General features: G+C 52.3%; 1 protein-coding gene across 5 annotated transcripts in view; it reads right to left on the bottom strand.

The window, feature by feature from the left end:
- Positions 1-26864, bottom strand: part of Col18a1 (collagen type XVIII alpha 1 chain) — a 112311-nt gene that overhangs the window by 44497 nt on the left and 40950 nt on the right. The window contains exon 1 of one of the 5 annotated variants that reach the window (XM_037200098.1): positions 15274-17028. The exons of 1 other annotated variant lie outside the window; for it this stretch is intronic. In XM_037200098.1, coding sequence (XP_037055993.1) covers positions 15274-16723 — 1450 coding nt within the window. In that variant the 5' untranslated portion in view covers positions 16724-17028. Of the gene's footprint in view, positions 1-15273; positions 17029-26864 lie in introns of those variants that run through there. 3 more of the 5 variants (XM_037200097.1, XM_028874303.1, XM_037200099.1) reach the window with 3 other exon arrangements.

Raw genomic sequence — 26864 nt, 5'->3', positions numbered from 1 at the left:
CTGGCAAGGACTGCCTGCAGCCTTCAAGCTCAGAGTGGAGAAGGCTAACGCGCTAGCCTTGGGCACTCAGTGATCCATCACAATCATAGCTGGTACGGCGTTCCCTCCTCACCAGCGAGGCTGGGCCCCGGAGTTCACACTGAAGTCCTGAAGCCAAGTCACGCATGCTGCCTGAGTGCTGGAGATGAGGCCACTCTGCCCCCTCCTTCCGGACAGCAACAATCCCGGGTGCCACACTAGCAGCCCAGCAGGCAGGACTCTACAGCTGCTGGCTTCCTGGGCTGGAAGGCACCACCAGTGTGTTCCACGATGACCCCAGGATCCTTAGAGACCTACAGCCAGCCCTTTCCAAGTCCTTCCATTTCCTTTCTATGAACTTCTTTTTGGCTCTGCTGGGAGTAGATGCCAAATGCCAGGGCAGTAAGATCACTGGCTCTGTTCTCTGGTTACAGCATCGTGATGGGGGAAGGGCCTGGCTGCCTAGGCCAGGAAGCTCATTCCCCTGTAAGGAGCAAGGCCTGTGCCATGCTCCGAGAGCTCAGAGGCCTTCTAGAGGAGGGGGGGGGGTTTGCAAGTGGAGGCTCCTCTAGTCACCCACCTGGCCTCAGATCCAGGAATGGGGGTCCTACCTGGGTAAAGCCCACCTCCCCTGAAGTGAGCAAGTACAGTTCTGAAAAGTCTGTGTTTAAACATGCACACCCTTTAGCCACATGTGGAACCAACTGCAGCCAGCATTTCCCCCTCTCCCCCCCAAACACAGCCAAGGCCTGGCTCTGGAGGGACCAGTACAGAGAATACCTGATGCTCCCACCTGACTGAACAAAGCTCCTGATGGTACAGGAGCCCCTGTCAGCCTCCCTCCCTGGACTACAACCATTTCCTTTCCTCGGCTGAAATGCAGCTTTCCAGACACCTCACCTCCCAGCACCTTCACTGCCAACCTCACCAGCAAGGCCTGGTTCGGGAACATGGAGGGCAAGCGGTACAGCCCTTTGGCAAGGGCTCAGTATGGCAAATGTCACGAGAAAAAGACTCTTCACAGGGACCCTGGCAGGAAGAAGGATCATCAGCACCAGGATAAGAGGGCACCTCTAAGCAGGAGACATTCCCTCCTCCCTCAGCAAGGCTCCTGGTCAACCCAATTGGTCTACCCTGGAGAATGGCCTCCAACTAAGCCAGTACCCTGTGGGCTGCTCAGGGGTACCTGACTCCTCTAGTGGAGTCCTGAGATGGAGGAGACCTGTCATCCTAAATGTGTCCTGCTTCTGACATCCAGGGCCCCATAGCTTGCCAACTGGCTCTCCCAGGGATGTGGCCTGGGAACTGACTGTGCATTCATCCCTGGGCTGGCCACTGGCTTTCCCCACACATGCTCCTGGGGCAGCCTGTCCTTGTAGAACTCAGACTAAGGCAGCCCTGCCCCACAGAGCCTAGGCCTGGGTTCCGGATATGCATTTGGTGTTCCGAGAGCCCAGGTAGATGTCACGATGAGGGAACTTCCAGTCCAGCACCAGAGAGGAGCATGTCTGAAATGCCCAACTGCCAACCAAGTAACTGCTATGGAATCTTCTGGAGAAACTGGCTCTTCAGACAAACATTTCCCTTGAGTCAGAGGGAATTCATGGCAGCCCCTCCCTGCTTCTAACTTCTGGGGTCTCTTCAGACACAGACAGATGCAACAGCTGTGTGGGGACATGGGATGGTAACACCTTCTGTGCTGGACCCGCCCTGGGTAGCCAATGGTCACCTAGTACATAGTTGCAGAACCTAGGGTATAAGTCCAACAAGCATTTCAGCGTAAGACTGTCCAAACCGCTGTGGAGAAAGGCTCAGGGGAGTTATTTGAACTAAACAACCAGCACGCAGAGCTTTATTACATCCACCTAGGCCTGGCTCAGCTGACCTGAGGGAGACAGGCTGCACCAGACTCACTGTGGAAATGAGGCCTTGGAGGGTAGTTTTGTGAAGCCTTGAATGGAGCCATTTTAAGAGACAGTCAGAGCCCTCGTGGAATTGAGCAACTATAACCAATCCAGAGCAAGGAAAAAGCTGGGGGGAAAAATCACGATCAATAAAAACCATACAGCGAGAGGGTGGTTTGGGTTCAAGCGGACCAGCAACCTGAATACACTGAAAATTCTCAGGTGGAAGACAGATTGAGTAAGGCCGAAAGCAAAGAGTAGACGTAAACACAAACAACAGCCCCACAAAGAAAAACCTGGCAAAACAGCACACAAGGCTGAGCAAGCATTGCAGCCATCCCACCTAGAGCAGAGTTCATCCTTTGACCTAGGTCTGAGAGCTGACCGGCTGCTTCACGTGGATCTGGCAATGGTGCCCTAGGCACACACAACAAAGTGGTGTCTTAATGGCACCCCTTGGCATCTTTCCTGCTCACATTGAAAGAAAGCATCTCAGCGAGATGGAAGGTCCTGAGCCTCAAAGGTGTCTATACAAAGTCCCATGATGCTACTTTGTAACTCAGTAGCAATTAGACAGTGTAAAAAGCCCAGGGTGGGCAGACATCTGACCTCCCTATTAAAAGAAAAATACACAGAACAAAACATTCCCAGAAACAAAACTGCACCTTGCCTGAAAGACTTGAGCTGCCCTCTCCCCAATGGTCAGTGTGGCTCAGTGGCCCTGGTGGGTATTTTCTGGTGAGGAGGTGGCTCAGATGTGATCCTGCTTTGAAGAGGAAGGTCCTGCGTCTCGAGGATGGGGCGCTACCGTGGGCAGGGTTATCCCCCGGACCCAGATCAAGACCTACTTAAGGTGCTGGGCCAGTGTTTAGTATACACAGACAGAAAATCCAGTGCACCAGAGGGTAAGCAGGCCATTAAGACAAGCAGAGGAAACACCTGAAGGTGCTCAGTGGGCGGAATTATCCCAGCATGTTAAAGAAAATGCCAGAAGCATGCAGCCACAGGAAAGAGGGGCGGGGCAGCTCCCAAGACACTGGAACTGTGTTAAAGGAGCTGTCACATGGAGGCAGAGGCCACTCATGCAAAGTGAGAATCAATGCCCACACCCTGTTCCTGTGTGCATCCACACACATGCACGAAGACCCCAGTGGACAGAATAATGGTCCCCAAAGACACCCATTGCAATGAATGCTACTCTACCCCACAAAGGACTACCACCGTGGGACTTGGGTTGCACACCTTGAGACAGGAATGAACTATCTACCCACACATTCATGAATGTCCTTACTCCAGGCTAGAGGCTCATGCTCAAGTAGGGAGGCTGAGTTCCAGGCCAGAGATGCTGACTACAGGAGCTTCTTGCCTGCTGGCACCCAGGCTAGTCACAGATATGGAATCTGAGCTAATGGTTTGCCTTTTTGAAGAAAAATGTTTCAAAGTGAGTTCCTGGAGGACTCTGAGAAATGGAGGCAGAGCGGAGAGAGCCAGGAATGGCCTCTTTGGAGCAGACAAGTGTGCTGCTAAGTCCATTGAATACATGATGCTAAGAATCGGGCATCTACGCAAGGCCTGCTCCCCATGCCTTTCCCTGGTACCTGTAGAGGAATCTGAGAGCCTACCTGCTGTGAAATCTCCACTCCTGCCTTGAGGACCCGACTCCCTTTCACAGTCCACCTCATAGTGTTTATCTGCCCGTCTGTCCACAGCATCAGTAAATCTTCTAAGAGACTCTTTACCCCTAACAATCTGTCTTTAGTGTCCCCTTTGAGCCCTTCATACCAGAACTTTCAAGTCCTACACTGTGAAATCAGAGGACAGGCAGAGATTGGAAGTCACATGGCCACATGAAGAATCAAATATCCCCCAAAAGGACGAAGCACAGTCAATCATTAAAGCAGTGTCTCTATAAGAACACCTGGCTACTCCACATTTTGTTTTCTTCCAATTTAAATATACTCAAGAGATTATTATATTTTTGTTTCAGGATGCATGTATATAAAAATATCATCCAGGAGCCAGGCAGTGGTGGCACATGCCTTTAATCCCAGCACTTGGGAGGCAGAGGCAGGCGGATCTCTGTGAGTTCGAGGCCAGCCTGGTCTACAGAGTGAGTTCCAGAACAGCCAGATCAAGGCCAGCCTGCTCTACAAAAAGAGAGTTCCAGGACAGCCAGGGCTACACAGAGAAACCTTGTATCAAAAAACAAAAACAAAAACCAAAGGCAAAAAAAAAAGCAAACCATAACAAAAATAGATAAATGAAACTCTGTTTCACAAAACAGAAACAAAGAGTCATTAAGGGATGGCAACAATAAAAAGGGTGGAGACAGAGCTACAAGAGAATAGCACATTTGAATACCACCGAAGTTAAGCTAGTGTATGTCCAAAATGGATGACAAGTGTAAAACTATACATGGTAACCACACACACAAAAATAAAAAAGTAGATATAAAAAGAAAATAAGAAAGAAATTTAAACATTTCATTACAAAATCAACTAGAGGAGCTAGAGAGAGATGACTCAGTAGTTAAGAGTACTGGCTGCTTTTTGCAGAGGACCTGGGTTTGGCTCCCAGTACCCGCAAGGCAGTTCATAACTGTGCATAACTCCAGTTCCAGGGGATCCACAGCTCTCTTCTGACCTCTGCAGGCACCAGGCATGCATGCACTGCACATACATACATGTAAACAAAACACACACATAAAATAAAAACAAATAATTATTTTTTTAAAAAATCATCTAAACAGAGAGTAGAGCAGGAAATGAGGAAGAGAAGTATTAGACACAAAGCGTATCAACAGCAGTGACAGAAGTCCTCAAGAGCAGCAATTACAATAAATGTAAATGGACTAAATGTCAATCTAAAGAGAAGGGATTTGTGCCAGTGGAATCTACAAGTAAAGGTGTCTGCTACTGATCCCAGGAACCCATAAGGTGGAAAGAACTGACAATTATAAGTTGTCCTCCAATTACTACATGTGAGCGATGGTACAGGTATGTGTGTATTACACATACACAAATAAATAAAAATAAATAATTAAAAAAATTTAAAGATAGAGCCTGGCCAAGTAATTAAAAAAAAAATCATATGCTCTCTACCTGAAACCCTTTTCTATCCAAACAGATTGAAAGTGAAAGGACCACTCGTGTGGAAAGAATGCAAGACAGCTTCTATAATATCAGAACAGAGTTTAAACCAATGTGTCACAACAGGGAAAGGAACCAACACAGGAGGGAGCTATGGCAGTAACAGACCCCTAACATACATGAAGCAAAATGACAGAACACGAGGAGAGACAGACAGTTCTACAACCGAGGTGACTTCCACACCCTCTCACCAGAGGGTTGAACAATTCCTGGTAGAATTCCTCGGGTCTTCAGGCATGTACAGAGCATTGCCAGTCACAGTGGCATCTAAGCTCCTCTCTGGTGTAGATGTAACATTTCCAAGACAGACACATGTCAGGCCACAGAAAGAAACCTCAACAGATATAACATATACTCTCCAGCCACTTTGAGATCAAGTGAGACATTAAAAACAAATAAGACTGGAATACTTACAAATTTGTGGAAATTAAACTTCACACTCCTAAACAACTACTTGAGGATACAAGAATCAAGAAAGACGTGAGAAAATATTTAGAAACGATACAAATCAGAGTGTTGCCCCCCCCCCAAAAAAAAAACTAGTGGGGTGATTTTAAAAATAAATCATTGAAAGAGAAACTATATAGCTATAAACATTTCATTTACAGACAAGTGGTCTCAAATAAACAACCTGTCGTAAATACAGAATTGGGAAAAAGAAAAATGGAAAAAAAAATCTATTCCAGAGCAAACAGAGGGAGAAATAAAGAAGAATGATACAAAAATCAACAAAGCAAAGAACGGGAAAACATCTGAAGAAAATCAATGGAACCAAAGTCAGGTCTCTGGAAAGATCAACATAACAGATGAACCTTGTAAAGAGGACCAAGAGAAAAAGAGACAGAGACAGAGACTCACGACGAAGGTCAGGAGAGTGGAGCCATCACTAACTACGGGAATGGAACGGGCTGTGAGAGAAGACGAAACCAAAATGAAGGGGCAAATTTCCAGACATCCAAAAGCTACCAGACTGAGCCAGGAGGAAACTGAATTTTAGACAGACCCACAGCGAGAAAGGAGGCTGGAAGAATAATTTTTTAAAAAAATCTCCAACAAAAGCCCTGGGCCCAGGGGTGTTGCTTTTGAGATGTCTATAAAACATTCAAAGAAATTACATCAACTCTTCTAAACTTATCCCAAAATACTGATGAAAGAAAACTTTCTATCACATTCTAGGAGGCCAGTATTACCTCAATCCCAAAGCCAGATAAAGATACTAAACACAAGAAAAAAAATCTACAGGCCAGTATCCCCTAATGAACAGTGTCTCAAAAATTCTCAACAAAAATACCAGCAAATCCTTTCAGCTTGAAAGGACCTTGTGCGTGCCTGTTAAGTGAGTCTATTCCTGGGATTCAGGGGCAGTCCGCACATGAAATCAATCAGTGTGATCATGTTGCATGCTGTATGCAATAATAATCAACCATCTCCGCTGATGCAGGACAAGTCTGGGTAAGCTGCAGCACTGTTCCATGGTGAAAACACTAGTGATCCCAGCATCAAACAAGCCATGTGTGAAGAGCCCACAACAAGCACCATGTACAGGCTGGGCGGTGTAGCTCAGTTGGTAGAGCACCTGCTAGAACACATGGGGCCTTGGGTTCAAAACCCAGGTGGATGTGATAGTACATAATCTATATATAATTGCAGGACTCCCGAGGTGGGCACTGGAGAACCTCAAAGTCATCCTTGGCTACATGATAAGTTTGAGGCCAGCCTGTGCTTCGTGAGTCCCTGACTCAAAAACAGAAAACAAAAACGCCCTGTGCCCTGGTGAGGATGGAAGCCTTGTGTATAGGAAACAGGTGCAAGGCAGGCTGTCTTCTTAACCGTTGTTCAAGTTGTGTGTGTGTGTGTGTGTGTATGTGTGTGTGTGTGCAGTGTGTGTGTGTGTGTATGTATGTGCAGTGTGTGTGTATGTAGTATATGTGTGGTGAGTTGTGTGGTGAGTATGTGCATGAGAGAGAGAGAGAGGGGGGGGGGAAGAAGGAAGAAGAGGAAGGAAGAAGAAGGAAGAAGAGGAGGAAGGAGGGAGAGGAGGAAGGAGGAGCAAGAGAAGGAAAGAGGAGAAGGAAGAGAAGCAAAGGTGAACAGGTTGGAAAGAAAGAAGTTCTCAGTATGACCTTGAATATTGTCTATAAGCAGTCTGGGCAGAAATGAAGCTACTCTAAAGAGACCCCTGTGTCTCTCAATTCTGTTTCAATCTGTCAGACTGTTGAAACAATGGACCCCAAAGAAATGGGAATTTTTCCCCAAGAATCCCATGCTGGGAGAAGGAAAAGGCACCCGCCAGAGGAGCATCTTATCTCCTAGAAAGTGATTTTACAAGATCCTAACATCTTATCAGAATACCTTATAGGATGAGATTGAAGCCCAGAGGATGATGGACCAGTGATTGGCAGGGCCAGTGATCCAATGATTGGCAGGGCCAGTGATTGGCAGGACCACATCTTGACCGGGGCTGCTTAGATGTGCACATCCTTGGCCCTCTGTTTAAACTTTGACCTCACATCAGGACCCGAAGACAGACTTATGAGGTCTGCTGGATCTCCTCCTCCCTCTTCCCAATGTGGCCACTGAATAAATCTCCTTTTTAGGCTTTCCACTTTAATTTTGGCTCTTTTAATTGGCTTATTGACAATGGGTGGCCAGACCTGAATTGGGGCACAGACTGTGACCTCCAAGTTTGATAACAGAACAAACAAATGAACCAGCAGGACACGTCCGCTGACAGAGAAATCACTGTGTTCATCCACAGCAACAAGCTGTCCGGAAAGGAAAGTTCAATGCAATTCCACATACAGCAGCACTGAAAAGAATCAAATGCTTAGGACCTCACTTAGCCAAGAAGGGCAAAGTCTTGTACAGTGAAAACCACAAAAGACCGCCGAAAGAAATTAAAGGCAGATCAGTGAAATGCCATGCCATGGTGCTGTTAAAGCAAACCAAGACTGAGCAACTTACACCCAACAGTAACGAATTTCTCACAGGACAGGAGGCTGAGTCCAAGGCCAAGGGGTTCTGAGACCCGGTCTCTGTTTCCAAGATGGTACCACCTCACTGTGTCCTCAGGAGGGGACAAAAGGCTGTCCTTGCACAGAAGAAGGGAAAGAGCAGAGGGTAGTACACACACACACACACACACACACACACACACACACACACACACACACACACACCCTCTACCTTCAAAGGAGTGTTAAGCTCATTCGGGAGACCAGATCCTACAGTCCCCTCAGCAGCATCAGATTTTGGAGAGACACACTCAAACTACAGCCAGTACAAAAGCCATCTGAGCTGACCTACAGATTCTAAGCAATCCTTATCAAACTCCCAAGGCAGTTTGGTTTGGTTTGGTTTTTGGCAGCATTGGGGATTGAACCCAGGACATTGCCCACGTCGGGGAAATGCTCTACCACAGAGCTATAGCCTCAGTCTTCCCAATGGCAGTTTCTGCAAAACATGGCAAACCCATCCTGAAATTCATGCTGAATCTCAAGGAAGCCAACACACTCGTGACAAAGAGGCAAGTGGGTGGACTCATAACATCTGGTTTTAAAACTTCCTCCAAAGCTACAGTCACCAAGACTGTGTCTCTGGCATAAGGACAGATATGTGGACCCAATGTGGTGTTGCCTATCTGTAATATCCTGTAACCAGCACTCGAGAGGCCCAAGCAGGATCTCCTAAGCCACACTAGACCCTGCCTCGAGAAAAAAGACAGACAAACCTACAGACCAACGAGACAGAATGCAGCATCCAGAAATCACACATATGACCAAAGGATTGTTTCCGCCCAAGCTATAGGCTTTAATGTTGGCAGGTCCTCACATTGTGAATATATAAGTGGATACATGTGTGTGCGAGCGTGCGCGTGCGCACAAATGAATTGAAAGCTATTCCCAATCCCAAATCCTGTGCTTCCTCTACCATCAGGCTTGCCATTGTCGACAGCATCCCGGCTGTATAGCCTCCACATGCTGCGGCTCCCACACAGCAGCCTGCAACCTCCAAACTGGGTAAAAAGGAAAAGGCAACCTGAGCTCTCTGCTTCCTGGCTGCAACTCCTGCTGCCTCTCCGTCCTTCTGCCTTGCCTCGCCTCCCAGGCATCCTCAAACCATGAGCCTAACGAGACCCTTCTCCCCGGCGCGGCTTCTGTAAGGTGTTTAGTCACAACAACATGAGCGGTTAACTAGCAGAATGCTTAATACTCAGAATGCAGGAGCGCATTTCAGACTTGACAACAGAGGAAACCGATTCAAAACCGAGCCAAGGACCTGAACGTGCATTCTCCCCAAAGGCTGATACATGGATAACAGGGGTTGGGGAGTTTGTAGTGTTTAACAGAGCTGGAGATCCAGCTTGGGGATATGGGAGCTCTGGAGGTAGCTGAGTACTGGCAACAGCACTGTATATGGAGCAGTGGTCAAGCCGTATGCTTTATGTTGAGTCTATTTTATCACTATAAAAACATGCGGAAGCGGTGGTTTTCCTAATGCAGAAGGATAGATGGGTCACCCGCCAATGGGAAGGATGATATCAAGGAGCCAGTCTTTGGGCTCACTTGGGGACTCTGCTGGCCCCCGAGGTGAGCAGTGCAGGGGGCACACTCTCATTCTTCCTCAAGTATCTTCTCCCAAAGCTAGTCAAGGACAGAATCACAACACATCCTGTCCCCACCTGCCTGAGCGGCTGCCCTGGGACCAGGCCCTCTGTGCTGGACCCCACCTCAGCTGTCCCCATAGGGAAGCAAATGTTCTGGTTTGGATGAAAAATGTCCCCCAAAGGCTCCTGTGTTACATGCATGGTCCCCACATGGTATTGCTACTGGGAGGTGTCATGAAGGGTGTCATGTCTTTGGTTGGTTAATCCAGAATTGGGCTGTTAGAGGTAGAGCCTGGATGGAAGAAGGTTTGCGGAGGGTCTGTCTCTGAAGGCCACTTGGTCCCTGGTCTCTGGCTTTCACTAGATACGGTGCGGTGAGCAGTTCTGCTCTGCCATGCCCTTGGTTATACCTCACCACAGGACAGAAGCAATGGAGCCAGACACAAATGGCCCATGAGCCAGGATGACTCTCTTCTCCCCTAAGGTGTTAACAGGTAACACGCCGCAGTGCCACAGTGACAAAAAGCTACCACCATAGATAAGCCTTGTAGACAAGGACGCTGACACCTCAATCCTGACAGGACGACCAATAAAGTGCCAGCATCCTTCATGCAAGAGGAAGAGATGACCCACAGTATGGGAGGAAATCCGCCAGCCAAACAGCACAGGAAGAAAGGAAGGGTAAATCTCCAGAGCGGATGCAGAATTCACACAGCTCAATAACAAGGCAAGCAAATGGATTTTAAAATGGGCAAAAAAAAAAAAAAAAAAAAAAAACAAAAACAAAAAACCTGAGCAGACATTTCTCCAAGAAGACCCAAGTGGTCTACAGCACACACTTGCTCCAGATCACAGGTCACCAGAGACACAAACGAAATCCACAACAGGTCGCCACCCCACATCTGTTAGCAAAAAGTAACAGGTGGTGTAGAAAAAGGAGGAACCCTTTACGCTGCTGGCGGGAGTGGAATCTAGGTCAGCCACCGGGGGAGACATGGTGACTCAGACACACACACACACACACACACACACACACACACACACACACACACACACGAACCACTATGATCTACGGCAGCGCTCATACTCATAGCGACCATGACACAGAACCCTTGTGGTGTCCCTGGACATGAGGAAGAGAAGGTACTGTGCTCACACACAACACCGAACATGAAGGAACTCCTGTCCTGTTCCAACGTAGAGAAACCTGGTGGACACCGTGCTCAATGGAACAATCTGAGTGCAGAATGAACACCATGTGACCTCACTCACAGGTAGACGCTAAGGATGTGGCACACACGGGTGGCGTTCTGGCTGGCGGAGGCAGAGAAATGGGGAGGCATTAACCCAAGGCAGAGAAAGAGCTCTGGTCTGGTAGTTGGGCAAGTTCTGCAGACCTAGTGGGCAGTGGGTGACTACAGATGACAATCTGTACTATGTGCAAAGACTTAGAGAGGGCTTTGAGAGCTGGTGTGAGGCCCTAGGTTCAATCCCCAGTAACACACACACACACACACACACACACACACACACACCTGCTCAGGGAGTAGATTTCAATGTAGCCCTGACAAGTGATGGATATGCCAAATAACTCGGTGGTCACTGTTTCACGGCATGTCTGTATATGAAACTGTTACACTCCATACTTTAAACCCTTGATGTTCATCCCGTTCCCGCAGACTCTCTCCAAGCTCCTACACTTCTATGGTTACAGCTCATCGGGGGCCCTAAGCCTGGACGCCCCAGCCAGTTGGCTGCGCAGTGGATCTGGTGTGTCTGGGAGGAAGGGATGTCTGTGGACACCTCGGCTAGGATCCTGCACACAATATTTGTCTGCAGGTTGCTGGGAGTGAGAGATAAGCATTCAGGTATTTTTCCATTTAGGGGTCTTGTCTCCTTGGATCAAAGTTAAACAGAAACTCGAGTTAACTGAAGCGTCCTAAAGAACAGCAGCATTTCGAAGTCTCACATTTGATTAAGGAGTCAGATAAAAGCCAGGGTGAGAATAGCTGGGAGCTCACGGGGTCCTCGATGGAAGGAGTATCTATGGCATTTGTGGACTGCCAGAGCGATAAACACAGCAGAACCCCCGCCCCCCGGAATACTCCCACTGCTATTCAAATGCTCCACAACCAGTCCAGCAGGGTCCACGGGGTTCAGAGGTTCGGTCACACTGTGTGTGACTCTTAGTTACACCTAGTACGTCTGCAAGCCTGTTGCAGTTGCAGGATCTGGACTCCCTGGACCTTGCTTTCTCCCAAGAGCTTTCAGGCTCCCTGGGGAATCGTACCTGCTTCTGTTCTCATTCCCAGGGTAGGCCAGGCCTGTGCGAGCGAGGCCAAGTGCCCGACTTCGTGTAGCCCCTTGACTCAAGCTCCGTGTCATCCCCAGGCCCCACTCCGATTGCTGAAAGCGGCAGCAGGCCCAATACTAGTTCTACTCATGGGCAGCTGGAGGAGGTCAGTACTCATGGGAGCAGAGACGAGAATCCCCCGGGTGCTGTACCCCTGCCCATCCCTCATTCTCTCCCCCGACATACCCAAAGGACAAGCCTATATAAGACGACCCTTCCCAGGGGCCCAGCTGTACGCTGACCAGCAGCAGATCTAGCCATGTCACGGAGCTCCCATGGGGTGACTCTCTACCTCCTAGCTATCACAACTCACTGAATGCTGTGACATTTCCCCTGACACCCTGGCACCAGTCACTCGCCTCATGGTCTCCCTCAGGGGTCAGAAGAAAAGACATGGGCGAGGAGCGACAAGCTTGGCCAGACACGTGAGCACAGGGGCCTCAGGGTGCAGGGCAGGGCTGGGTGTGCAAGGCGAGGTGTGCGGATGTGTAAGGCCAGGGCTGTTGCTCCAGGTGTACATAGGCATTCAGGTACTTTTCCATAAAAGTGTCTTGTCTCTTCGGATCAAAGTTAAACAGAATCTCGAGCTAACGGAAGTTGGGTGTGTGAGTCCAGGTGTGCAGGGGTGCTGAATTAGGAGGACGAGGCCAGGTGTGCAAGGCTTAGGTGACTGCAGGATTCGAGTCAGACGACACCCCCTGAGGGGAACGGGGTGAGCCCACATTATAGGGGGAAGCACCCACCAGGGTTCTGGTCAGACCCTGAGGAGGACATACGCGCTCCCTTGTAGGCACTCATTCCCAATCCCCACACCTCGCAGTCAAGGACTGTCCCTACCCCTAGAGGGTCATGGGGCGAAGCGTCGAACCCAGCACCTCCCAGTCTAAACCACTAAGGGGTTAGGAAAACACCGTGGGGGAGGGGTCGAGCCTGCCTCCTCATCTTTCTTTCTGGTCCCACCAGGACCTCCACCCGCCCTACTCTACACTGAGGTAGGAGTGACCAGTCTGCCACAGAGGCCCAGCAGGAGTGGAGTTCACCCTGGAGTGGAGGAGCCTGGGAAAGAGAGGCAGAGAGACTGGAGAAGGTAAAGGACTCTCGTGCTCCTACCCCCGTTTCCATGGAAGCCTGCCCCACCAACCTCGCCTGGAAAGGGGCCTCAGTGTGGTTTGCTACCCCAGATGTGGCCTGCAGAGATGTGGACCATGAGTGCCGATGGACCAGTCCCCAGGACCTTGCTGGGATGGAGCCCAATGTGTCCAGATGTTCAGGACCAGGCAGGTACAGATAAAGACCTTAGTGTCCCGTGAAGCTCCACTGTAAGGGCCACATGCCCCAGCTCTGGCCCTGCACCCCATGTGGCTGAGCCCTCACTCAGAGGAGGATTGGCCTTCCTTCCAGCACCTAACAGGACCTATGCCTTTGTAGCCTCTGGCTGCCCCTGAAGCAGACACACGGCCGGGCCCTCCTCACCCTGGATAGCAGCCCACGTGACTCCCCATCATCTTGCATGGCCCTAACAGAAGATGTGGTAGTCTGTTTTCCTGTCAGGACACATTCCCGTGGAGCTATCCATGCAAGATGGGCTCCGCCAGCTGTGGCCAGGTGCGGGCCTCCACCGGGAGGCAGCCCCAAGCCACCCCACATTCAGCTATTTCAAGGATGGAATGTGTGTGGGACTGACTCCCTGTGACACCAGCTGGGTAAAATCTGAGCCAATAGCCCTGGGGTAGCCCCACCCTATCAGGTCCAGCTGTGGTCCCTAATGAAGCCATGAGCATCCCCTTGGCTTCTGCACAGCCCAGGCCCTTCCTGGAGCAGGCTCACACATCCAGCTCCTCTGCCCGTAGTCTGTCCCTTACCCTCTGTATGCATCTTCTCAGTCAGAGACCTGCTCATCCTCTGGGTGGTCCTCCGCCCATCTGTTCCTCCATTCCAGCCCTTTCCTGGGACTAAGTACTATCTATCTAGTGCTTGACCCTGCCCTACTTGTAACCCTTTTCTTTCTATACCCTAGGCCTGCATAGGGTCTGTGCAGGCTGGGCCAGCAACTTGCCAGGAACCAGCAACTTGCCAGGAACCACCCAAGTCCGTCCTTCGGGCATCCAACAGGATGATTCCCTACAGAATCCCAGGGAACCCTCATGGCTGCATTACTGCATACCTGAAATTACTACAGCAGACACCCCTTTGAGTCCAGCAGAGCCTCCCAGCTCCAGAGCCCATTGACTAAAGGTCAAGGCCACTTCCCCTCACGCAGAGGACAGATGTCACGTCCTACAGGCTGGCCAAGGCCTCCCAACACAAACAGGAGCTGAGAGGTCAGGAGCACAGCTTGGTAGCACTATCCAAAGGGCCGGGTCCCTGACTAGACACAAAAGGAAGCCACTTAGAGCCTGGTCCGACTGCCCCTGCCCTGCCTTGATCCTGGGATAATCTGAAGAATGACTCCCTCTTCTGTTCACGTGGCTATCCTGTAGCCATCAAAGGCTATGTACGCCAGAGCTTGGCTGGGCAGAAGCCTATAGGTTATACAGGAGGCTGGAGCTTATGACCGACCCTCCCTGTGTGGCTGGCACCTTTCAGCCCTTTGGCTAGGCTGGCTGGGGCCACAGGGAGAACTTCAGACAATGTGGCTCAGAGGCTAGGGACAAGGACGGAGCAGCTGGAATTTGGTAGGAATCAAAGCTCTCTCGTTTGTGTCCCGTTACTGCTTGGTTTCTCAATTTCCAGCCTGTCACTGAGGCAGCCCCTGGCTAACTCTGTGTGGACTAAGTCTCCCTGTGACTCAGGGAGCACCTGCGGCAGGTGATGACCTGTCACATGGATGGACGAGTGTGCTCTCTGTTCCTGGAGCCTAGACGGTGGAGGTTGACCGAACAGAGCTCCAAAGAACACCACTGGACTACGAAACACCTTCCCCAGACCCCGCGACCTACCTATCCTTTCATTTGTAAGTTACCCACTAAATAAACCTTCCTTTTAATGACGTGGAGTGGCCTTAATAATTTCACCCATACACACCTCCTGCGGACATAGAACCTGCGGTCATGGCCACGCCCAGACCCCAGCCTCCTCCCCTTCACAGCACACCGTACCCCATCACCTCTCCAATGCCGCTACCCAGGCCCCGTGAGTGAGGCAGGGGCGGGGAGCCTGTGCCAAGACTTTCATCAGCCCTGGCTGAGCTCTCCTGACAAAGCGAAAAGGAGAGGGGAGGGTGGAGGGAGGCCGCTTGGTTACCTGCATCCGGCCCAATGAACACACAGTACCCATCCTCCTGAGAAGGGAGCGAGGCACAGGGGACGGGCAGCCTGCCCCCATCTAGGACGTTCCAGCATCCATCCTCCAGGACCTCACAGAACTGACGGCAAGGTGGCAGGGCAGGTGGTGGGCCTGGGCCACACGAGGGAGCCAGCAGCAGACAGAAGAACCAGGCAAGGAAGGGATGGCAGTTTGTCTGGAGGAGGTGCCCCCAAGCCCGGGCAGTGGCCTCCACCTCCTCACTGCTCCTGTGGTGCAGATGGTTAGGCAGCCAGAAGTGTCCAATGCCTAGGTGGCTGCAGATGGTCAGAGTGGGCGGCAGGGGCAGGCATCGGCTGGCAGAGGTCAGGGAGCCAGTTCCCAGCAGTGTAGAGTCATTGGAAAGCGCAGGCCCTGAAGAGGTAGCCACGTGGGAAACCCAAGCACCAGGGAACCCAGGTAAAGCTGCCGCTTGAGAGAGCTGGGCTGAGGGGTCAGAGGAAGGGACAGAGAGTAAACCGTGCACACTCAGAGAAGCCGTCACCAGGGGACCCGTCACCAGGGGAAGCGGAAGAGGTATGTGCCTGTGGATGTCAGAGTGTTGGTGCTGCGGGCTGGGCCTGGCTGCCATAGGCAAGAGTCCTTTCCCCTCCAGATGCTGGGGCTGCCTGGGGGGCTTCTGGCCCCCCCAGGGAGGAGCCCTGATTGGTGTAAAAGAGAGAAAAGCTCTACCTGGGGGTGCTGGTGGCACTGAGGGTCCTCTCAGTGGTGCCTGGAGGCTGCTCAGGGAGGGAGGTGGCTGGGTGGGCACAGCCAGTGCGCCAGCCTCAGTTGTCTGAACATCTGGAGAACTTGGAACGCCACTGCTTAGCCAGAGAGTGGTCTCGCCCTCCCGGGGGCGGCTGGAGAGCTCAGTAGGGGTGAGGAGGGATGTTGTGAAGGGGGAAGCTGAGGCTTCCATCCCAGCAGAGTTCTCAGCAGCCATGTCCTCATCCCACAGCTGGACGAAGCTCCGAATGCCCTGAGCCACATTCAGAATCTTGGCTCCAACGCCGGCAACATTCTCCTCCTTCGTGTCTGGGCTTGCCGCAGAGGCCATCGTCGTCGTCGTCGGGGGAGTGGGGATGACCTGGGTTGTAGGGGTCCCACTCTGGCCAGCTTGCTGATCCTCCAGGGGCAGCTTGGGGTCGGGAGGAATCGTCTGCTGTTCTGTGAGGCCATCCTGGGGGACCACGTGCGTGGCCGGGCTCTCTGTGAGCTGCACAGGTGAACTGATCTGGGGCTCGGAGACCGGATCATCGGTCTTGGTGGGCCACAGCCACACCAGAGGATTCAAGGGGTTCAGGGGATTCAGGGAATTCCCGTCAGCCCTGGCAGGCTCCAGGCAGCAGAAGAGCAGCAGCGGCAGCAGGAGCAGCAGCCAGAGGCGTCTGCTGGGGTCGGGAGCCATCGGGGCAGTGCAAGCCTCTGAGCTGGGGCGGCTCCTGTGGTCCTGGAGGTGGGGCCTGCCAGGTCCCCACCCTCCCCCATTCACGTTTCCCAGACTCCCTCCTCCGCCTCTGCCACTTCCCTCTGGCAGAAGGGAAGGAACCCAGCCTGAGAATCAAGGTGACCCACCAGCCGGTACCTCCAGATTCCATTTAACCCCTTCCTTTCTGCACCGCCAGGAGCAGCCACGGAGCAGAGGGGCCGGCAAGGGACACCCAGTGGGACTCCAGCCTGTGCCACTGAGAGCTGCTGAGACTCTGCTGAGAGTGTGTGTGGGCGTGGGGGGCCTGGCCAGGGTCCTTGGGGACATGGAGGCCGCGCCCCAGCTCCTGTTGCCTCCATTGGAGAGCACCCGGAAGTCCTGGCTGCTGGCCACCAAGCTCTGATGAAATGGGAGTTTAAAAAATGCTCAGCTTGCTGCTGTTTCAATTCTTGGGCTTCAGCTGTTGCTTCAGAGACAGGGTGGGTGTCTGTTCCTCCCCCTACCCCCTCTCTCCCCACCCCCCATTCCCAGTGAACCTAACCTGTTGTCCTCCTACCTGCTCAACCCTAAAGCCATCAATTCAGCCTGTCCCTTGGACCCCAAGAGCCCACTGGGGCCTTGGTGGACACATTACCTCTTTCTCTAATTTATTCTTAAATTCTCTCATAGGACCTGCCTGTGGTGCGCTCTCTGCAGTGACCTGCTCCGTTGTCCTTGGTGTCTCTAGGTCCTTGCAAGTGTTTCAAAACTAACTCTTGGCAGTTGCTTCAAATGAACAGATTGTAGCGGTAGCTGAGTCTCAAGATGAAGGTAAAGGAGAACGGGTGGGATTTATCCAAGGGATGTGCGGTCAATAGCAGGCCCCTGCCTCCTGTCTTATGGGGTCCAGCTGTGAGTAGAGGGCATGGCATTGCTTAGGGGCTTGTGAGAACACTCTAATCACCCTACATCCTGCAAAGTGAGGCTGGAGAGTGAGTCCTGCCCACATCCTAGGTGGAGCCCAGGGGCTAATGTAGAGCTGGGGGCCAAGTTCATGTGCACCGGGACCCCACTGTTATCAGGTATCCCCTTAGGCTATGTCCCAAGAGTGACAGAGTCAGGGCATTGCTGTTGCTCAGGTGTATGCCTCACCTGGTCAGCCTGCAGCCGTATGCTTCCCACAGCGTTTCTGTTCTTTTCCTTCACACAGCTTCAGATAAAACTTCACCCTATCTAGAACAAACCAGGAGCTGTATGTAGGTGGCTTGTCAATCCTGCAGCCTGCTCTGGGTTGCAGCACACGGGATACCTACCAGCCTTCACTGTCCTGACCCCATGAGGTCAGGCAGGCTTCTACCAGTCACTTCAGAGAGGCTGGACGGTCACCAGGGACATCCTCCTGCCTCAGTGCCCACCTGCCTGACTGTGAACTCTAAGCAACAGCAAGACCTAGGTGGGGAAAGTTCACGCTTTCTTGGCTACCTGGCTGCATGTCTCACCAGCCCCTACAACACTGAGACCTCTTGGATAGCTAGATTTGGGAGGTTAGGCTATGGGCAACCATCCACGTGACCCACATATCCTAGGGCTTTGGACAGAGAGGCCCAGGCTACAGCTGGGTTTTCGCATTTCTGAGACACTCGGTATCTAATCAAACCCACCATTCACAGAAATGAAGCCAAGGAGACAGGATGCTCCGCAAGTCCCCACATTCCATGGTCCTGCTTCCAGGACCCCACAGGGCACAGCTCTCTGCCTCGCTCCCATCACTACTGAAGTGGGTGAAAAATGTACCCCCAGCCGCACCCAAGATGGGTAAATGCATTGGTGTAAGGAGCATTGGTGCTGTGAGTGGTCCTGATCCCACTTCTCACAGGGCCTGGTGGGATCGGCTTGGCCTCTCTAGGATGTTGTAGGTACCCCATATCTATCGGAACACTTCCAACCAGAGCAGCACCTGGGACCTCCACCCAGGAAAGGTCGACATTTATCCAAGAACTTTGCTCCTGCCCAGCTCTGTACCAAGTCCAAGCCAGTGTGGATCCCAGCTATCCCGTGACCGCAGAGACAGCTGCTCAGACCTCCTCCAGGCCCTCGGTGTCCAGGCAGGATGCTGAGAGAATGATTCCAAAGGAAGGCATGGTGCCTGGAGTCTGTGCCCTAAGTGAGGGTGGGGGGCAGTCTCAGGACCAGGAGGAGAACGGAGGCAGGAGGTAGCCCGCAGGGAAGTGGGGCCTCATTAGGGGGAAGGACCTGGGCCAGCAGAAACAGGTTAGCTACAGAGGAGGAGGGGCAGGGGCTGGGTTCCGGCAGAGACCCGAGAATGAGAAGCCAAAACATCTCAATGAACACAAGTGTCCGATGGCCAGCAGGCAGGAAGGTGGCAAGGGTCGCCCTGGGATGAACTCTGGAGAAGCAGCCACTGCCAAGGATGGCCACCCTCAGTTCCATTCAGAAGGGCCCAGCAGAGGGGCAGAGCTCTGTCACTGGGGGGACTCAGCACTGGGTCTCACCTACATTCGTCCCTCCCCTGCTCTTGGCCTGGGGTTCCTAGCGATGATGAGGGCTGGACCCGACTCCAGCACCGCTTCTAATTGCTACTGTATAGTCCCTGGCTTCCTCCCTGAGTTTCCCCAGTGACAAAAGAATCTTCCCATCCATACTCCATGAAGCTGGAATCCTAGAGAACTGAATACAAAGGTGAGTCCCCAGCAGAGTCCCCACACCAGCCAGGCACATGCTGAGGGCCCTGTGAGAACCCATTCTGCAGAATGAAGAAATAAAAGACACAGAGGCCATGGGCCCGGCTCAAGAGCCCAGAACGCTAAGAGTGAAGAAACAGCACCTGGCAGCCTGTGCGTGAACACACACAGACACGCTCGTGTAATCACATGTCAGAGCTTGACCACCAGGCCACGCCCCTTCTAGAGCCTCAGCCAGCTGCCCCTCCTGGCCCCGTTTCCTCTAAGCTGTCCCCAGAGTCAGTGCCACCCTCCCCCCAGGCTGAGTGTCGTGGCGGTGCTGCAGTGTGATGAAACAGCCCCACGGGCATGTCCCCAACTGTCCCCACATCCAAATGTGGGGCGTCATCGATCAATAGCTGTCTAAAGGGCAGGGCTGTGTTGTTGGGATCAGAATGCAGCTGCAGACAGCCGGGAGACCAAGTCCCTGTCTAGGAGCGGCGCAGTCACATGCACACATCTCTGCCCCCGAGTCCTACGTCTCCAAGTTAATCCCCACGATGCTTACATCTGTTCTAAAAATGCCTAGTGAACGGTCTGCTTGAAAACTCCCTAATGGGATTTCATGCCTCCAAATGTCTCTGGAAAATCCCAGGGCAGAGTCCAGAACCCCTCCCCTGCATGTATGGGGAGAGGGGACTCAGCCCTATGGCAGGGAAGAGGGGGAGGAGAGACCTTCAACATCCCCTGCCTCATTCAGGTGGTTATTCCCGGGACCACTTGCCTGGAAGGCTGGTCCTGCACCCAGGGACTCAGCATGAAATGCCCGGGGAAAGCCACGAGCCAGGGATGGAGGCAATGCCATGACAATGGGTCCCGTTTCAAGGGGCCTGTGGAGGAGGGCAAGAGGCCCTCTGGCCTTGAGTGCCCGCACCTCCTCCAGCATTCACTCATGCTTAGCCCTCCCCCACCTGGTTGCTCATTTCGGGAACATCACAGATTCAGCATTGACTCGTGAGGACCATGGACGGATTCATAGCTCAGGCTCTAAGCTTTGGCTTCCATCAGGAGTCTTTACACTACACATGCATATACACACACACTCATGGGCACACGTTCCCACATAGGTGTACTTGCACACACACACACACACACACACACACACACACACACACACACACACACACGCTCATAGAAACACCTGTGTACACGTGTACTCAGGGAGAGCCAAGTCCTAGCCTACTGGAGGCCATCATCTCTGTCCCGCCCAGCCCTGGGTAAAGGGTCCCATCTGGCATCACTCTGTGTGCCCACAAGAGCACAGGTCAGGGTGTCCCCATATCACCCTTTGGGGACAGAGAACAGAAGCCGAGGAGCCAGGAGCAATACCAACCCATTTCCCTGCCATTGCCTGGCCAAGGGAGACCTCAGACCCTTTGGACGGCATGCAGGATGCAGGATCTGGGAGAAGCATGGAGACTACGTGGCCCAGATGATAACAGCCACAATGCCAGGGAGAGAACCCATGCTAAAGAGAGATCTCTACATCTAAGGAAAGGCAGAGAGAGGACATTGTCTGAGGGCTAAGAACCTGAAGAGGAGAGAGGCCCAGGCTGGAGTCCTTCCCATCTGACTCAGGTCCATTCCCTGGCAGGGGCAGGCTGAATGCGGGGGCTGGGGTGGGGGGACTGTGTCCCTGGAGCAAACACCTGCCTTCTCAAGGAACTCATCACAAACTGGGCTCGATCACACGGGTCCCCCAGGCAGCCACTGAGAGTACCTCCCATGAGCCCCCACTCGGGCTCCTAGAGAGCAGGAAGAATTGGTCAGAAACACAAGGATCAACACACAGCGGGGCCCCAGGAACAGCAATGCCCCAGAAACAGGCCTCCCCCATGCTCCAGATTCCCAACCGTGGGCCTGCAGCTTCCCTTCCTCTCTGGGGCAGTTGTGAGAAGAACTTCCCTAGAAGTCAGTGTCCACTGGCAGGCAACCTGTGATTTGAGGAAATGCCTGAGGCCTTCTCGGCCTGCATCTGAGTCTGACCTTGGGCTGGCACTCCTGCTCTGTTTGTTGCCCGTCACCTTGTGAGGAAACCTGTCACTCCTATCCCTAGGCACCAGTGCCCGACTTGTTTGGTGTGTTCCTTGTAGTCTGTCAAATATAACCCTCCTGGAAGCCATGCTGAGGCTCCTGTTGGCAGATCTCCCACAGGGTGGACCTGGAAATCAAGCCATTCCACGGAGCCTGTGGCAACACACGTGTGCTGACCTCTACAGAGCCGTGTTCTACCCAGCTCACTTCTGAGTCGACTGAGCAGCCAGCATAGCATGAGTCGGAGGGCCAATATGGCCTCAAGGACTGGTGCAAGCTGCCCCTACCACGGCAGGCAGTCAATACAGGTCCTCCGGGACGACAGTCACCTGTGACTCCTCCTGCCCTCGCCAGCCAGCAAGGCTCAAGACTCGGTCGAGGTGGACAGTAGCAAAGCTCTGGGGACCGATCACCTCTAGTGAACCCAGAAGCACCTGGGAGGGCGAGTGAGTTTATCTCAGCTTCAGAATCGAGGTACCAAGACACGAGCCGTCCCTCACCCTTGCCAGCCAAGGTCCTTGGGCGGTGCCACAGCAAGTTCTTGTCATGCAAGAAGCCACTCCCTCTGCGCCATCAGTCCCAGCTCAGGAATGACAGGGACCCAAGGAATCTTGGGAACTAGAGAGCTACCAAATCGGGAACCTAAAGGCGGCGCCCTTTTAGCTGTGTTTCAATCTGGCAAGCTGCCCACCCCCTTCCTGAAACCCTCAGGAGCCCAGAACGCCCCTGCTGCCCTGTTACTTCCTGTTTGTGGATCTCCTGCCCTCCTCATGTGCCCTAGGGCATCACTGTGGCTCCGCTCCCAGAAAACACCAAATCTTCTTCAGGCCAGGGTCACTTTGGCTCGGGGACCACGCCCTCCTCCCATCACCATGGGGACAACGGGGCAAGCACCCATCTGAAAGGAGTCATTAGCTCTGCATGTACCATTCCTCCCGGCACTCAGTCCCTTCCAGAAGGTTCCGCCCTCTCACGGCAGCGGCAAGACGCGCCCCTGCCCCAAGCCAGGGTTTGTTCTGTCTTGTTGGCCCGTCTGGTTTGGATTCCTGAATAATGCAGTCTTTTATTTTCATTAAAAACTCCAAGACACCCACATTTGAGCAGGAACTGGCTCTTAGCAGAGTGAGCAGTTAGGAAAGAAGAGGCTGTGAGCCTCAGGGTGGCTCTGGGAGTCAGCTGGGAGCTCAGGGGTCAGAAGCTCATCCATCCCTGCCAGGTGTCACATCTTGTGTGGAGGCCACCCTGAGACCATGGTATCCCTGGAGTCTGTACATCTCCATGGGTCTCTCAGGGCTAGCCCACGGTATCCCTGGAGTCTGTACATCTCCATGGGTCTCTCAGGGCTAGCCACGGCCTAGCCCAAAGCTGAATAGGAAAGAACAATGGCGGAGGAGCCAGGAAGTCACCACAGCCCACTGCTTACATTCCACGTGGCTGGCTCTCTCCCATGTCCACCGGCTGAGGCCAGCGTGATCTAAACCACTCCAGTAAGATTCGGGTCTTCTGTGGGCTCCTTCCTTTGGATACAGAGGCCACATGGGGGCCTGAGAGGGCCAGTCAGCACGGAAACAGTACCCTGGTCCCACTCACTGACCCAGCCAGACCCTGGCAACTGTCCCTAAGCCTATGAGGGACAGAGCCGGGACACCTGTCATCCTGGTGTCTGTCATTCCATCAGGAGACATTTCACCCAAAAAGTATCCAAACACTGCTTCTCCACTGTCCTCTGTGCCAGGAACAAACCCCATCATCTGTGCGCAGCCGTAAACTCTCTGCAGGGCACCGCACTAAAGGCAACGTTTAAAACGGGAGGATAAAGGACGAAAGCTCTGGTGATGCCCCTTCTAGGCTCCTCAGCTCGGGAAGGCCTCACAGACAAGCTGGATAAGCTCCCTGGGTTTCACAGCCAGGGCTCTACACCAGCCAGGCAGCACTTTCTCTGGTCCCTGGCTGGCTGGCTGTTAGAGTCACCTGGAACTTTCCTGGAGAGTAAGAAGAGGTGGCTAGCCAGGCAGTGGTGGCGCACACCTTTGATCCCAGCACTGGGGAGGCAGAGGCAGGCGGATCTCTGTGAGTTTGAGGCCAGCCTGGTCTATAGGGTGTGTTCCAGGGTAGCCAAGGCTACACAGAGAAACCCTGTCTGGAGGAGGGAGAAGGGGAAGGGGGAGGAGGAGGAAAAGAAGTAGCGGCAGCTAGGCAGTGAAAGACCAGGTGGCCAGGGCCCCACATCAGGGCTCCAGGCTCTTCCCCTTCCTGGTAGTGCTCAGTCACCTGAGAAACCTGCACAGCCCCCTCACCACCACCACCACCACACACACACACACACACACACACACACACACACACACCCCAAGCACGCAACCCAACATCCAAGGCAAAAGAGGGCACATTGCAACATCCTATCTAATTTTTAACCACTGGCCTACAGAACCCTTCTTCTGTCTCCACTTGGTTCTGTAACCCTTTCCTTCCTAGGGAAGAGACCAAGTCACACCCATCTTCTCCCCCCCCCCCCACCGCCCAATCATCATCACCCAGGTGCTGGGGTTGCCTGGCAGAGCACCGGAGACTGCAGGCGGGAAGGAGAATCTCCCAGTCCTCAATCCAGATTCCCCCACTAGTGGTGACATGCCAGTGACAAGCTCTTGGTTCCTGATTAAAGGCCAAGCAGTGCCCAGTCCCACCCACAGGCTGGGGGTGTCTGGAAACACACAAGAGGGCTGTGTCCAATGGGGTCTCCCCACCCACAGGCTGGGGGTGTCTGGAAACACACAAGAGCTGTGTCCAATGGGGTCTCCCCACCCACAGGCTGGGGGTGTCTGGAAACACACAAGAGCTGTGTCCAATGGGGTCTCCCCACCCACAGGCTGGGGGTGTCTAGACACACACAAGAGGGCTGTGTCCAATGGGGTCTCCACTGAGCCTCCTTGAGGAAGGCAGCCAGGGTGATCAGGATGACTGAAAGAAGAAAGGGGGGGGCAGGGAACACGGGACAGGACACCATGGCAGGGGACACAGTGGATGACCACACACACACACACACACACACACACACAGTTTTTTTAAAAACATAATATAATATTTTAGAAAGAAGCATATTTAAAGCATCTATAGTACCTATCGGGATGATGGGGTAATGAGACTATCTGAATATGTCCCCTTTCTTGCATGGCAGACAGATGTCGCAAGCTTCTCAGGTGTGGGAAATGTTCAGAGGACATGGGCAGGAGGGCTAGGGTGCAGCTGATCACAAGAAAAGGCCGGCAAGGGGACATACAAGAAGGTGAGCCCACATGTGGACACCTGTGGCCGTGAGGAGACACAGACCCAGGCATGGATCCCCATATACACTGGATTGTACATAAGCAGCAGTGTACAGAGACACACATGGCTGTGTGTGAATGACAGCATGCAGAGAGATACATATGGCTCCGTATGCATGCGTTCCATGTAAACAACAGTGCGCAGAGTGACACACGTGGTTCTGTGTATGTGAATAGCATGTGTATATGTGTATATGTATGGGTGGGTCCATGAATGTATTCATGTGTCGTGATTTGAAAGAAAGTGGTCCTCAAAGGGAACGGCACTATTAGGAGGTGTGGCCATGTTGGAGAAAGGGTGTCACTGTGGGGGTGGGCTTTGAGGTCTCCTGTGCTCAAGCTACACCCAGTGTCACAGACCACTTCCTGTTGCCTACGAGACATAGAACTCTCAGCTACCTCTCCAGCACCGTGACTACCTGCACACCTCCATGCTCCTCACCTGGATGATAATGGACTACGCCTCTGAAACTGTAAGTCACCTCAATTAAATGTTTCCTTTATAAGAGGTGCCATGGCCATGGTGTCTCTTCGCAGCAACAGAACTCCTGACGGTATGGTATAGTATATGCTATGTACGGATAATACGTGTACAGGAGATATTCATGTACGTGGATATGTGTGGATATGTGTTCAGGAAAGAGGGAGCCTGTAAGAAATGTGGCCGAGTTTCCCGTGGATCCAGAGGAGCGCAGCAACTGTTCGTTGGGGAAACAGAGGTTTCTTTCTGATCCTCTTGGGACACTCCTTCTATCTCTTCACCTCAGGGGACTCAAGATGACGCAGCAGAGGTGGGAAGAGATGCATCATCCCCCCCGGGGCTCAAGAAGTTGTTCCTGCAGAGTCCTCAAAACCACCAGGCAAGGATCCAGGAGAAGCTGAGCAAGGCAATGTCTTAACAACCAAACTCAAGGCAGGGAGAGCAGTGGGTGGGGGGCCCCGAGGGACCTTACCTCTCAGAGCTGAAATTTAATGTTCCCTTGCACGAAACTGATCTGAGTGTGCCCTGATGACTGCAGACTCTACAACCACCCACACCTGTCACAAACACAGTAGGCTTTTATTTTTTACAGCCTTCAAGAACCAAGACTATTTGGCTACTCTGGGTCCCATGAGGCTCTGCACAGCTGGAATGCTGGTGAGAGCTGTGTGGATCTGCAAGCAGCTGGGCAGGACTACTGACGACATCTCAGAACTTCCTTGATTTCTGTTGTTTAATGTTTGTGCTGTTTAACGGTTTTAAAATACACTTTACACTTCTTTTGTTAACTTTATCCCTTGATATTTTATGAATTTTTGAAGCTATTATAAGCAGGCTTTTTCTCGTGACTTTTTTTTTTGTGGGTTGTTTGTTGACAGTATGCACACATGCTCGCTCTTGAATGTTGCCCTTGTGTCCTGCAAGCTTGCAGAACTCATGAGTTCTGGCTGTTTGCTAGTGGATTCCTTTTCCTAATTCAAGGCCCGGCATCTATAAACAGATAGTTTCACTTCTTGCTTCCCAATGTAGATGTCTTTTATGTTCTTTTCTTGCCTAACTGGCCTGGCTGCTCTTCCAGTACAGTGGTGAATAGAAGTAGTGAGAGCGGACATCGGTGCCTTGTTCCTGACCTCAAGGGGTCTGCCCAGCCTTAGCTGGATTAGCTCTCCCTTTTCCATAAATGTCATTTAATAAGTTGATAGAGTTTTTTCCAGAGGGTATGGATTTTGCTGAATGCATTTTCTGGATCTGTTGCAAAGTCCACGAGATATTTTTACTCTACTGATATAATGCAATGTGTTAATTTTCAGACGTTAAGACAACTTTGCTCTTCTGGGGTGAATCCCACTTGGTCATAGGTATATAAACTTTCCGATGTGTTGCTAGATTTGTTATCTTTTTTTCTTTTTTTTTAAGTGAGGGTTTTTCTTTGCAGCCCTGGCTGGCTTGGAGCTTGCTATGTAGATCAGGCTGCCCTGAAACTCAGAGACCTACCTGCCTCTGCATCCCAAGTGATAAAATTAAAGGCATGCACCATCCATGCCTAACCTGGTCTGCTATCA

This window comes from Peromyscus leucopus, chromosome 16_21 (genome assembly GCF_004664715.2).
Source record: "Peromyscus leucopus breed LL Stock chromosome 16_21, UCI_PerLeu_2.1, whole genome shotgun sequence".
In the NCBI taxonomy this organism is placed as follows: domain Eukaryota; kingdom Metazoa; phylum Chordata; class Mammalia; order Rodentia; family Cricetidae; genus Peromyscus; species Peromyscus leucopus.
This window is presented reverse-complemented; position numbering and strand designations above follow the sequence as displayed.